Source organism: Mustela lutreola, chromosome 8, assembly GCF_030435805.1.
Source record: "Mustela lutreola isolate mMusLut2 chromosome 8, mMusLut2.pri, whole genome shotgun sequence".
In the NCBI taxonomy this organism is placed as follows: domain Eukaryota; kingdom Metazoa; phylum Chordata; class Mammalia; order Carnivora; family Mustelidae; genus Mustela; species Mustela lutreola.
Genome location: NC_081297.1, coordinates 129,754,153 through 129,767,604, shown reverse-complemented (window position 1 = coordinate 129,767,604; position 13,452 = coordinate 129,754,153). Strand labels below are relative to the sequence as shown.

The 13,452-nt window shown below is 38.3% G+C and overlaps 1 protein-coding gene across 18 annotated transcripts in view; it reads left to right on the top strand.

The window, feature by feature from the left end:
• The window catches only part of ANKS1B (ankyrin repeat and sterile alpha motif domain containing 1B), a 1,139,726-nt gene that overhangs the window by 749,897 nt on the left and 376,377 nt on the right, over positions 1–13,452 (top strand). For 16 of the 18 annotated variants that reach the window (XM_059186617.1, XM_059186610.1, XM_059186607.1 and 13 more), the window contains exon 15: positions 484–590. In XM_059186617.1, the coding sequence (XP_059042600.1) occupies positions 484–590 (107 nt within the window). Of the gene's footprint in view, positions 1–46; positions 591–13,452 lie in introns of those variants that run through there. The other 2 variants (XM_059186624.1, XM_059186619.1) reach the window with 2 other exon arrangements.

Below are 13,452 nucleotides of genomic sequence, written 5' to 3'. Positions count from 1 at the left end.
GTAGCCTGGGCTGGGTAATGAAGGGGAGCGAGCGAGGGGGAGCAAGGAGCATGGAGCTGCATACTGATGAGTGTAGGAGTACTTGATAAAAAGAATTCTGGCTGCCGGCCGTGCATTGCTTATTGTGGAGTACTCCAACAATCACATAGAACGCAGACCAGCCTAAGCTGACAGCTTGATATGCCTTCTTCTGCTGCCTGGTTTTGGGGGCTGTATGACGTACTGGTCGGTAGTAAAGATTAATATGTAAGAAATGTGGAGCTAGGATCAAGTCATACTCCACAGCCTGCCTGGCAAACTATGTTTTACTTCTGACTTTGCTCTCTCGCTGAGAACATTAATCTGTCAAGCTGGCGGGCTCCTTTGATAGCAACTTTCCCAGGAGCATGATGTGGCAATGCCACCTCTCAGCCCAGGACTACCGCTATTACCCAGTGGACGGCTACTCCCTGCTTAAACGCTTCCCTCTTCATCCTCTTACAGGACCCAGATGCCCCGTCCAAACAGTGGGACAATGGTTGGAAAGCATTGGGCTACCTCAGTACGAGAACCACCTGATGGCTAATGGATTTGACAATGTACAGTTTATGGTAAGATGCTCTCTGTGTCCACGGAGCTGCCTTTTGTCTGTCTTTGCTTCTTATGTGTCTTACACGGCTCAGAGGCAGCCTGATTTGCACCAAAATCGGTCAATTTATATATGTAACTGCATCAGAAAATCGGATGCCCTTAGGATGGAACTTACTGTGTGCATATAGACACTTGCTGAAAAATGAGATCTATAGGCATCCATATACATATGTATTATGTGAATGAACCGGTGAGAGTACTATTTATAGGCAGTGAAGGAAGATTAACATTTATATTCTCCCTGTCATTCTTTGTGTGATTTTTATAAATTTGTCATCTCAGAATACCCAGTTAGATTATAGTACTCTTCAGTTAATTCTGGATTCCTAAAACATCTTTCATTTGAACATCAGCATTTAGTGATTAATTAGACAATTTGTTATGTTTACGGTGTGAGGATTATTTTTTTCCTGATAATTGTTCGGTAAGCAGTTTAAATTATGTGGACGACCTTTAGTTTGTTAGCAAACTGCTTCAGATGGTCAATTATGGAGAACATTCACTTACTTACACATGCTGATTGAAGAGCACTGAAGTGTTATTTATTACTTCAGATAAAAGAAACAAACGTTTCCATCAACTACCTGTCAGTATTTAGAAAGGGAGGCTGATGGACTAAGTACATTCATGTACTTCCGAATACTGGTCTGCATGCAGTCTAAACCCGGTGTGTGCAAACTTCTCCCTGTGATGAATATAGGTGAGGAAGGAGGGTGGGGAGATGTGCAGACCCATAATACAGCTTTCTAATCATTCACATACCTCCCCCTGTGCTCATCAGTTTCCCTTGTTAAACTACGTCACAGTCCTTATTACCTTTCCTTGCTTTTAAGTGCTCATCACACATATTACTGATCCCTAAATTTAGAGAGAGCTGCATAATATAAGCATGTAACACACAAATGGCTTGCAGAAAATAATTAATAGCTATTTCTAAATAAAATGCTGGGGCAGACATGTGAAACTTATTAATGCTAGAATAGATAACAAAATGTGAAAGATACTTAGGTTTTTTTTTTTTTTAAATTTTCATTTAAAATTATTTTTCTCCAAGCTTGACTTGACTATTATGGATTTAAAAATTAGTCAAATTGTTAAACTTCAGCCTCTTTTCCTAAAAAGTGTATGCTCCACGAGATTTTGAAAAAAGCTACATAGATGTAGTAAGACATATGAGCCCTAAGTAACCGTATACATAGAACTCTTACGGATGTGTTTTTTTATAATGGGATATGCAGTTACTGTTATCTTTCTCCTGTTGAAGAGAACTGTCACTAATTGATTAGACAGATAAGATATCGTGGGTATTGAAATAGGAAAAAAGTAAAATTTCTTCAGTTGCTATGACAGTGTTAGGACACTGAGCAGATTTAGGACAGACTTAGGACTCTAAACAGAGAACACTAAGAATTCGGGGAACTATCAAACAGAATGAAAGTCTTTTCATGGCTATTTATATTTACTGCACATCTTGATGTCTTTATTCTTTCCCTCTGTCTCTGCCTGAGATAAGACTTTCTCATTCTCACGCCTCAAACCCTTGTCCAAATTTATTCTGGTTCCAGGAGAAGCTAGATAGGACTTTGGATTCTCTAGACTATTGGGCTACTTCCAAATATTTTAATTCAATATAATTTTCTGAATGTTGGACACATTTGAGCAAATATAACCACTTTTTGAAAGCCAGAAACTGAAAGGTTAATCAAACAGTTTTAAAATAAGCATCTTGAGGTCGTAAAACAACACTCAAGGATGAATTATGTATAAGTACTCCAAAATGTATCTGGGAGGCAAAAATCCTGGGTATATGTGACAAAACCAAGGTCTGAGCTTCTCCATAGATTATTGTCTTTACTTTTATAGTTCTAAGTTTTATGTATGATTTTCCAGAAAATCATGCAAAGAAAACAAACTTAATTCAGATGAGTCAATCAAATACTTTCTTCATGAGACAAAATTAATTAAAAAAGAAACAAACTTTGAATCATCATTCAGAGGAGTTAATTATGAAAACCGAGCAGACCATAAAATAGTGTCATTAATTATTGATTTATATGCTGTTCTACACTATTTATTTGCTACTAGTATCATAAAAATTAGTTTCTACCTTTATAAAAATTATTTATTGATTTCCATAATCTGATTTATTTAATTATGAATTTAGTTAAAGTACACTAATATGATCAGCCCAGTTTAAGAAACAGATTTTATTAATAGGATGAAAAATCTTTTAGACCTACTTAGTCTCCACTCAGTATCATATTCTAGCTTTCTTTTTTCTTGAAGCACATTCTGACCTGCATTTATTCATCCTGTTGCCTAAGCAACAAGCACCACACTCCCATTAACAATGATGTAGTGCAGGTCTTATTAGCTTTTTAGAACAAGATAGTAGAGACATCAAAAGGATATAATTAATGTTGCTTGAAACTTCATTTTACATCCCTGCATAGATATACTTTATTTAGGAAACATTCTCAAGAGTTAATTTTTGATTTAATCAATATTCCATTAATGAATGTTTTAAAGGATCCATATAAGTGACTTTCAAACTATTTATTGAAAGCTTTAAAAAAATTTTTTACTAACTCTGTTCTACATATTCTCACACATAAATACAATATATGGATGATTTATCCACAGGGCTGTGATTAACTTTAATAAAGATTTCTTACTTCAGTTCTTAGAGAGATTAGAAAAGTAAGACCTTCATTTGTTTTTTGTTTATCTATCAATTATTGCTTCCCCTTTAGGCTCTTAATATTTCTCCTTTATTTTACTGCTGTGTGAATTTTTTTTTTTTCTCAGTATCTGAAAATCAGAATTCCAAATGTATTCTTTATGTACCTGGTCTTGCTTTGATGATATTTGTATACACTGTTCTGACTTTCCTGTACCATTAAATATATATAATAAATGGAAATTGATAAAATATAAGGAATAACTACAAAACTACATCAGGTCATCTAAGACTTTGGGAGAGTTAGATTTATGTTGCAATCCAAGGCTCCTTCAATACAGAATCCTTCATCTGAAGACTTATTCAAGCCCTACTTACCTGTTCATCCCCTCCAAAGTAATATATGGTTAGTCTCCTCCTAGTGAGGCATGTGCTACTCACTAGCCTCTGGGGATGCTGCCAGGTCCTAAAATATGTCTATGTTTCAACATGACTTTTTTTTTTTTTAACCAAGAACTTTAAATATGAAGTGTTTAGTATACTAAACCTACATGCTTTTTACTTCCTTATTATATATGTTTCTATCATCATCATCTCTTTTTTCCAAGTCTGATGACTCCTTCCTAAATTTTAAGTCTCAGACTATCTATTCTTCTCTTGATGACTGCTTAGTTGTACTCTCCTCTCCCCATCCTGGACAGCTATTTCCTTTCCTTTCCCTCTCTCTCTCTTATTTTTTTTTTCTTTTTAAATCCTCAGATGTCTAACTCAATTCCTGCCTTGTTTATGTAGCTTTCTGTAATGACTCTAGTCCTCTGGAGACTCTCTTTTCTCTGCACTTATGTAGTAGTTGTATTCGGTATGAAAAATTACATTGGGCATGCCATTATTCACTCTCTAGAATTCAAAGTTAAGTTTTTGCTCGTATATTTCTTGTCTCTCCCACTAGACTAGAAACTCTTCAAGTCCACTTTGTGTGTATTCAATTCTCTGGTCTTTCTCACAACTCCTAGCATAATTCTGTGTATATAGACATCACGCCATAACAACTGGGTGCACAGTAGACTGTTACAGATGGATCTCCAACCTCATTTTTATTTTATTTTTATTTTTTAAGGTTTTATTTATTTGACAGACTGAGATCCCAAGTAGGCAGAGGGGCGGGCAGAGAGAGAGGGGGAAGCAGGCTCCCCACTGAGCAGAGAGCCCGATGTGGGGCCCCTGAGACCATGACCTGAGCCAAAGACAGAGGCTTAACCCACTGAGCTACCCAGGTGCCCAATCCAACCTCATTTTTATTTTTTTATTTTTTTTTCCTCTTTTAACTCTATCTTTCTTTCTTTTTTTTTAATTTTTTATTTTTTATAAACATATATTTTTATCCCCAGGGGTACAGGTCTGTGAATCACCAGGTTTACACACTTCACAGCACTCACCAAAGCACATACCCTCCCCAATGCCCATAATCCCACCCCCTTCTCCCAAACCCCCTCCCCCCAGCAACCCTCAGTTTGTTTTGTGAGATTAAGAGTCACTTATGCCAACCTCATTTTTAAATTGGAAGCCTTGTTTTGCCCATGAACCTGGAGCATTAGTACCCTTCACTCATTCGTGCAGCAAACTATCCTTAAACATTTCACATGTGCTAGAAACAGTGTTAATTACTGAGAATGTAACAGTGAACAATACACAGTTCTTGACCTCTAACAGGTTACAGTGTTGCTCTCAGGCCTATCAAATTATTTGCACTCACATTAGGCACTCATTCCTTCATGAGCTCACACACATAGGTACACACATACATTCTATCGCAGGGATCTTGCCCCTCATCCTTTTATATAATCACCACCCCTCAGCATATTACTTACTAACAATTGTTTTTTTCAGCAACAAATTACAGTAGGCAATGGAAGAGATAAAATCTATCATAGCAGAGAGTAAAGAAATGTAAAGATACTGATAACAACAAAACACTGACAGTGTTATGGTAAATTTATGGTCCAAAATTGAATTAAGAAGTTTTTATTATCCGAGGAGGACTGACTCATAGCCTCACCCAGGATAACTAGCTGACAGTTATATTTGTAAACTCTAATCAAAAGGGGGGAAGAATGGAATTATGCCAATTTTTTTTTTTTTTTTTTTAGCATTTCCTGTGTTTCTAGCAGTTGCCATCTAGCTTGGCTTAGGATGCTTTGACCAATATTAAGATGCCCCAAATGCATCCTTTACAGAGTAAAAAAATAAAGTTATTCCAGGAGCCCTATTTGATTTGGCATTTTGTACACTTGGATGGGTAGCATTCATAAAGGACTTGTTGAAGGTCAGGGTGACACTGAAGAGTGGAGCCACAGAGCTCTTGGAAGCCATCCATCTGAACAAAAGATTGAAGGAAGATTGATCTTATAAGTATTTAGTTGAGAATTTCTTTTCCATTTTTGTGGTGCATTTTATATGCGAATGTACTTACATTTCTTTTCCTCTTTTATATAACTTTTCTGTAATAAGAGCACATTTACAGTTGACCTGATAAAATGACCTTTTCAGTGTCTTAGCAACATATCATGACCCAAGAAAGAAGTTAAACTTGTGAAGCAGGAAAATAAATTGTCCCTAAAGGGTAAGCCTAATAACCCTTGAGATGATTTCTTATTTCAAAATGACTTAAGAAAATTTTGTAAAGTTACTGAGATTTAAAGGTCCAAGAGAAAAAATACCTGCCACATTCCCCACACCACCCTGTTCCTGAAACACTCTAGGCCCTGAAGTGGGTGGTATAATGAATGTGCTGCTGTCATTTTACAAACTTCGTCCAGTCATTACACGTGCACTTCTGCAACAACGATAAAATATATATATTTCAACTACAGGCATTTAAAATCTGTTGGCATCCAAAAGTCAGTGCCAGGAGGGAGTCATTCTTTATCTGGACAACAGCTTAATTACAAATGTAATAGGCAAGAGCCTCAGAGCCTCACAGTGGTGTGAGACAGAACTCAAGTAAGACTTCTCATTTCCACTCTCTTCCTTCTCTATGATTTGGTTTACTCATCTGTAAAATCAATCTAATGAGGGATCTAGGAGAAATGTTCTTTGGACTTGTTATTTAATATTTTGAGCTCTTTCAATTGCCGGGTGCAATATTGGTGCTGGCAGAGTTGTTAATTGTTCTTGTAGACCTCATTAGCCTTGGAAGGACGCTGATTGCTTGTGCAGCGCAAAGTCAGAAATGAGGACATGTTCAGGGATGACCATCTCAGAAGAATGGCTTTCAGAAAAAACATTAGCTGCAGTTTTAATCTGGTGATAGTGAAGAGGCCTTTTCTTCCATCTGGAAGTTACTCTAGTTACATTTTTAAGCATTAAAATAAGCTGCCCCATTTTCTAATAATGCAGTACTACAGCTTCCATTACTAACTCGTGCTCACATGAATTGGCCTTTAATTTAGTTATCCAGCATATTTGCATAATTTCATCTCCAGTATTGCTTTAAATGACCAGATATTTGGGACGAGGAATTTGTTTCATGACTCAGAAAACTTATTCATACTGCTGAATTATGGACTAATTTTAAGAAATCCAGCCACAATTGGGGCGCCTGGGTGGCTCAGTGGGTTAAAGCCTCTGCCTTTGGCTCAGGTCATGATCTTGGGGTCCTGGGATTGAGTCCCGCATCGGGCTCTCTGCTCAGTGAGGAATCTGCTTCCCCCCTCTCTCTCTGCCTGCCTATCTGCCTACTTGTGATCTCTCTCTCTCTCTCTGTCAAATAAATAAATAATTTTTTTAAAAAAGTTAAAAAAAAAAAAAAAGAGAAATCCAGCCATGATCAAATTTGTTGCTTCTTTTAAAAGACAGATCTCTCAACAACCACCATTTTCTCACTTCTAGTCACTTCCTTAACCCCTACGATTCTGTCTGCTTCCCGGCTCTTCTGCTAAAATTGTTCTCTTTGAAATCAGCAGTGACCTGCTTCTTGCCAAACCCCAGCCCCCTTTCTTCTCACTTCATTTCTCTTACCCTCTTTACAATGTCTTATTTCCAGCCCTCACTCCTTATTGGTCTTCACCCCCTATTGATATTTATTGGGGTTCTGTAACATTACACTGTCCTTTCCAATCATCCTGTTCTCTGATTCTCCTCCTCCCGCTAAATGTGCATGATGCTCTACCTGTCCATCCATTAGGGAGATTGTTAGTACTCCTGGATCCGTAGCTGTCCTACTCAGCCTCTTTCTACCTGACTTCCACTGCAGCCCAACTACTCAATAAACATTTCCGTATACATTTTGGCATGCAAAGCATTTCGCAAAGACTTGGCATAGAACAAATGCCCAAAAATGTTAAGTATTACCGCAGCTAGAGTGTTCTTTCTAAAGCATATCTTTGCCTTAGCACTACTCTGCTTAAAATATTGCAGTGATTCTCAATTACCTGCGGAAGATTATGTTTCCAAAATCCTTAATATGGCTTTCATATCCGGGATCCTTTCTGACCTGCCCGGCCCCAATTTATTTTTCAGCGTCTTCTGTTACCATTTTCTGTCTTCACAGATCTAGAGAACTGTGTATTTATCTTTCATTGCCTGGCCTTTTGCACATGCTACTCTCTGCCAAGAATGACCTTCCTTCCCCCTCTTAACTCCTCTTTATCCTTTAGTTGTTAGCCTAGTTGTCACTTCTTTCAGCTGCCTCTTCTTCCCCTGCCCTCCGAGTATGGGTCAAGAACCCTTCTTCTGGAGTTCCCTATCTTACTACTGATTTTACTGTGTCCTATTACTTATTTACCTGCCCACCCACTCCCATCACTTCTCCCACACCCAAATAGTAGAACAAGGGTCAGTAAATTTGTTCTCTCAAGGGCCAGATAGTAAATATTTTTAAGCCTTGAAAGTGGTCTCGGTTGCAGCTATTCAACATGCTGTTGTAGTATGAAAGTGGCCATAGGCAATATGTAAATAACATACGTGGCTGTGTTCCAATAAAACTTTATTTACAAAAGCAAGCAGATTTGGTGAAAGAGCCATAGTTTGCTGCCCACGCACTGGATAATTTTTAACTCCTTGAGAGTTAGAAATATGTTTTGACCGTCTGTATCTCCAAGGACAACTCATGGCTTACACATGTGGACACAGTAAATGTTCGATGAAAAGAGGAAGGAAAAAGGCAAATAAGGATGAAGGAAAGGAAGAAAAGAGAGAAGGAAAGAGAAGGGAGTGAAGGAATCTGGCAGGTGGCTACAGCAAGGTTCCCAAAGGCCTTTTCGGTTTAAAGAGAACCTGGTCAAGAGCTGAGGATATTCAGAGCCAGAGGCAGCCTTCAGGAGTCTCATAAGAGCTGGAGAGGGTGTTTTTGCTGGAGCCAATCAGACGGGAGTATATTTTCAGCAAGAGCACTGCGCCGGCATAGGAACTAGAAAAACACAGCTGCAAAGGGAGCCTGTTTTTCACTCTCTTTGGAATTCCTTTTTCTTCCTGCTCCACCTAATTGTGCAGCATTGTTCATGATTCAGCTTAAGCATCACTTCCTCGAGGAAGTATTTCCTTATACCACCCTGGCATCTGGCAGGTGTAATCACTTTGTCTCTGTGCACCCCTGTCACCCCACCCTTAACCCTGTGCTCATCTCTATTATATTGCGTTGCAATGATATGTTCAGATATCTGTCTCCCACCCTAGAAAGTGAGTTCCTTTAGAGGCAGAGATCGGGTCTTATTTATCTCTGTATTCCTAAAGCTTAGTGCAGTGCCTGACACATAGTAGTTTCTGATAAACACTGATTGAATGGATTTAAAATTCAATTCAGTTTCATATAAAGTATCCCAAATAATCCTCACCATATTGGTTAGTATTCGTATCCCCATATTTATAAATGAAGAGTATTCTTATTTTATTATTATTATATATTCATAAATGAAACTCAACAAGGTTTTAAAAAATTGCCCAGCACCACCTGGATTTCAAAACCAAACCTCTTTGATCAACGGTCCCTGCTCAACTCACCACAACCGCATTATTTCATCCTTCCTCCCATCACTCATTCAGCAAATGCTTAGAGAGCCCCTGTTAGATTGCAGACATTGACTAGGACGCTGGCACTTCCTCTGAAGCACTCCTAGTTTGTCATACTTCCGGTCCTTTGAGCAACTTTTTATCCTACTTCTAATTTTCTACCTCATCCCCACTGCTCCTCAAGAGGGCCTCTGCTCTAATCACACTGGAACACTCACTGCCAAATATATACCTTTCCTTTTTTCATAATTCCCCTCCCACCTAACCTAGTTTGTTTCTTCCAAGAAAGACCCATTCCTCTAGCCACCCCCCCTCCCACAATCTCCTCTGTGGAACCACCTTCTACTGGTCTGGACCCTGCTCACCTCTCCAGATGGATCTTTCACCCCTCTTAAGCTCTGGCCATGCTGAATTATTAAAGTTCTACAACTATGCCATGCTTAATCACAAATCCATGTCTTTGCACACCCTACGTCTTGTACACACTGTTCTCTGCCCAGAACATTCCCTTCCTGCACTGTTCCTTAGCCTGGGTAACTCTTACTTCAAAAAGCCCAGCTCAGAGGTTCCTTGTTGGGAGGAGCTTTTTACAAATTCTGTTGTGGTATACTCAACTGTCCTTCACTGGTCTCCCATGGCACCCTATACACACCTCTAATGGAGCAGTCTTATCACACAAGGCTGAATTATCTGCTTCTCTACCTTACTCCTTCCCCTGAGAAAAACAACAGTGTTTTGTTCAGTACTATTTTCCTAGCACATAATAGATCCTTGTATTGTTTGCTAGGACTGCCATAGCAAAGGGCCACAAACTGTGTGGTGCAAGCAACAGAAATTTATTGTCATAGTTCTGGAGGCCAGAAGTCCAAGATCAAGGTGTTGGCAAGACTGGTTCCTCTGAGGGTTGTGAGGGGATGATCTGTTTTAGGCCTTCACGTGCCCATAGTCTTCTCCTTGTATTTTCACATCATCTTCTCTCTGTGTGTGTCTGTGTCCAAATTTCCTCTTTTTATAAGGACCCCAGTCATCTTGGATTAGAGCCTACCCTAATGACCTAATTTTTAACTCGATTACTTCTGTAAAGACCTTTTCTCCAAATAAAGGCGCATTCTGAGGTACTGGGAGTGAAGACTTCAACATATGAATTTAGGAGGAATACAGTTCAGCCCATAGCAGTCCTTAATAAATGTGTGTACAACAGTATCCTTTATTATCCCTCTTGTTGCTAAGCACAGTCCATAATGGTCACACACTCTAAATATTTGACTAATTGAATTAAACTCAATCTACCTGAGGTTTACATGAGATTTAAAATGTTGAAAGAATCTGATGTTATTCTTTCATCAATGGTAAATGCAGTCTCCCTGATAGCTTCCAGTTTCGCATGCATGGGTCATTGTATACAAGGTTGTGATGCTAGTTAATATGAAAAGCAGCAAGGCCAGAACTGAGAACTTCCTACCTCTCTAGCCTTATGGTCTTTCCATTTTACATTTCAGCTCTGCTGGCCCCTCAATAAATCACATTTACAGGAAATATTCATTTGTGTGCCATCCTTATATTTGTTAACTATTTGGTAGCACAGCCCAATATAACCAATTTAATAAAATAACTACTGTTTAACAAAAACTTGCTATATATATTTTTACATACATTATATTTACCTCCCCCACAAATGTTATGAAGTATGTATTACTATTCCAGTTTTACCAATTACAAAACTTAGAGAGAGACCAAGTATCTTGCCCAACACACTCAAGCTTCAAATTTTCCAAAGGGAAAAAATTTTTCAATAAGATTTGCTCAGGCAACATAACAGAGGTGAGAAAGGTATGTGCTCTGAACAAACAAAGTATCATAAGCATTCCTTGTTATTTGAGGGATGATTCAGAGTACCAAGAAGAGTTATGAGAGAGAAGAAAAACCTTGCCTCATGCAGAGATTAGGAAGTCCAGACTTAAGAAACTTCCCACTATACACACTGTTATAAAAAAACACACACCTCCAAGTCAAGTGTGTCCTCAGACTATGAGACCATCTAAGTGGAAATCATTCCATACATACAGGAGACACCGCATTGAACAAGAGTAGTTTTCATGGGAGACATGATTTACCCTTCCGTATAATCTTTTCTAAAGTGTAGTGAGTTGTCATTATGAATTGCTATGTATTATTATCCTCCAGAAAAGTCAAGCTTAAAGAGACACAGAAATAATACCTTCCAGGCCACTGTATACTTTTTGCTGACTTCATCCCAGACTTCCTAATCTAAGAATGTACCATGCATATCATAGACATTGGAAACTATCCATTCATTTAAGAGCATATGATCTAAGAGGGTTTGAGAAACAAGAGCCCCTATGACTCTACTTAGATGTTATAGAGGCATATTAGGAGAAAAGAAAAATACAATGAATAATTAACAAAGGCCTCTGAATATCAGGTCATTGATTTCTGCCCCTTGAGACCACAGAATTAAATTTCATATTGTTAAACTTTTACCTTCTGTCAGACTGAGCAAGGATGATTAGGATTCATATCCAAAGCATTGTGGAACATCTTGCGTTTTTAAGCCAATGTCTGTTTAAATGGTTGGCAAGAAGAATTGGGTTTCTCCTTCCAGAGTTTTGAAGGAGCTCTGGGAATAACAAGCCTAGAATCTGGAGTATCTCAATTTTATTTGACAAGAGTTATATTATACACTCTTTTATCAGGAAGGAATAATCCTGTAAAGAAGAGCTGGGAACTTAGTATTCATCAGGCCTATAACTATGTAACCCATCCAGTTATCTGCTAGCTCAGAACAAGTGAACAGAAAATACAGGCCAGTCAACATCTACTTTAGAAATCCCCCACTCCTGGGGCGCCTGGGTGGCTCAGTGGGTTAAGCCGCTGCCTTCGGCTCAGGTCATGATCTCAGGGTCCTGGGATCGAGTTCCGCATCGGGCTCTCTGCTCAGCAGGGAGCCTGCTTCCTTCTCTCTCTCTCTGCCTGCCTCTCAGTGTACTTGTAATTTCTCTCTGTCAAATAAATAAATAAAATCTTTAAAAAAAAAAAAAAAGAAAAAGGAAATCCCCCACTCCTTAAAAAAAGGGGGGGGGCAAGCAGAATATCATTCATATCAATCATTTAAGAACTCAATCATTCAATCATTCAATCAATTAAGAACTGCTGGATAAATAATAATGAGATTCTTTTGGGGGGGTAATGGGGATAATGGAATGGTTATGCAGTCAAAAAACATAATCCACTTACTTCCTGATAATTAATTATGATGTACTAGAAATGAGAACACCATATTAAATTCCTATTGCCCTTTATAGTATTTAAACTATTATGCATATATTATCTCAATCCAGGAGACTAAATAAATTATCTCCTAGTTCTAGCATAAATGGTGTAACATTGGTTAAGCCTTCTTTTCTACAATCTCTGAACAAGCTCAGATATAACCTAATTTTTTTTTTCAAAACCCTCCCTTAATCCTATGTCTATTCTGGATTCTCTTCTTGCCTTCACAACAAAGCTTCTCCAAAGAAATGACTACACTCACTGGTTTGCTCTTCAAATTAACACAGTCAGGCCTTGATACAATGAGCCTTTGTCAACATCTTAAAATTATTTATAAATGTTGACTAATGAACTCTTAATTCTCCAAGTACACTGTATTATTTCCAGTTCTCACTTACTCCATCTTTATCTGGTCTTTGTTTCTGTTGACCACTTGTTTCCTCCTTGTCTTCTGTATCCATGGCATCTCTAGCCCTAATAACTACCCTTCTCTGGCTCCTTTGTAGACTTCCCTGCCTCTTGCTATCCCCTAGGGTTTAGCCCTTTCCATCTCTTCTCTCTCATTCCACACATTCACCATAGGTGACCTCACTTATCCTCAACAAAGGTTAAAAAAAAATTCTACTTCTATTTTGTATCAACACCTCAAATTCAAAATGTCTAAAAGAGGAAATATCTTTCCACAAAACTTTTTCCATGAGAAAGTGATCAATTGAATAGAATGGTGATGAGAGATCAAGCAAAGTGAGACCAGAGAAAGAGCCACCAATCTGGCAGCATTAGAGGTCACTGGAAAACTTGACAAGCGTACATTCATTCACTGGAGTAAGGAGTACAGAACGAGT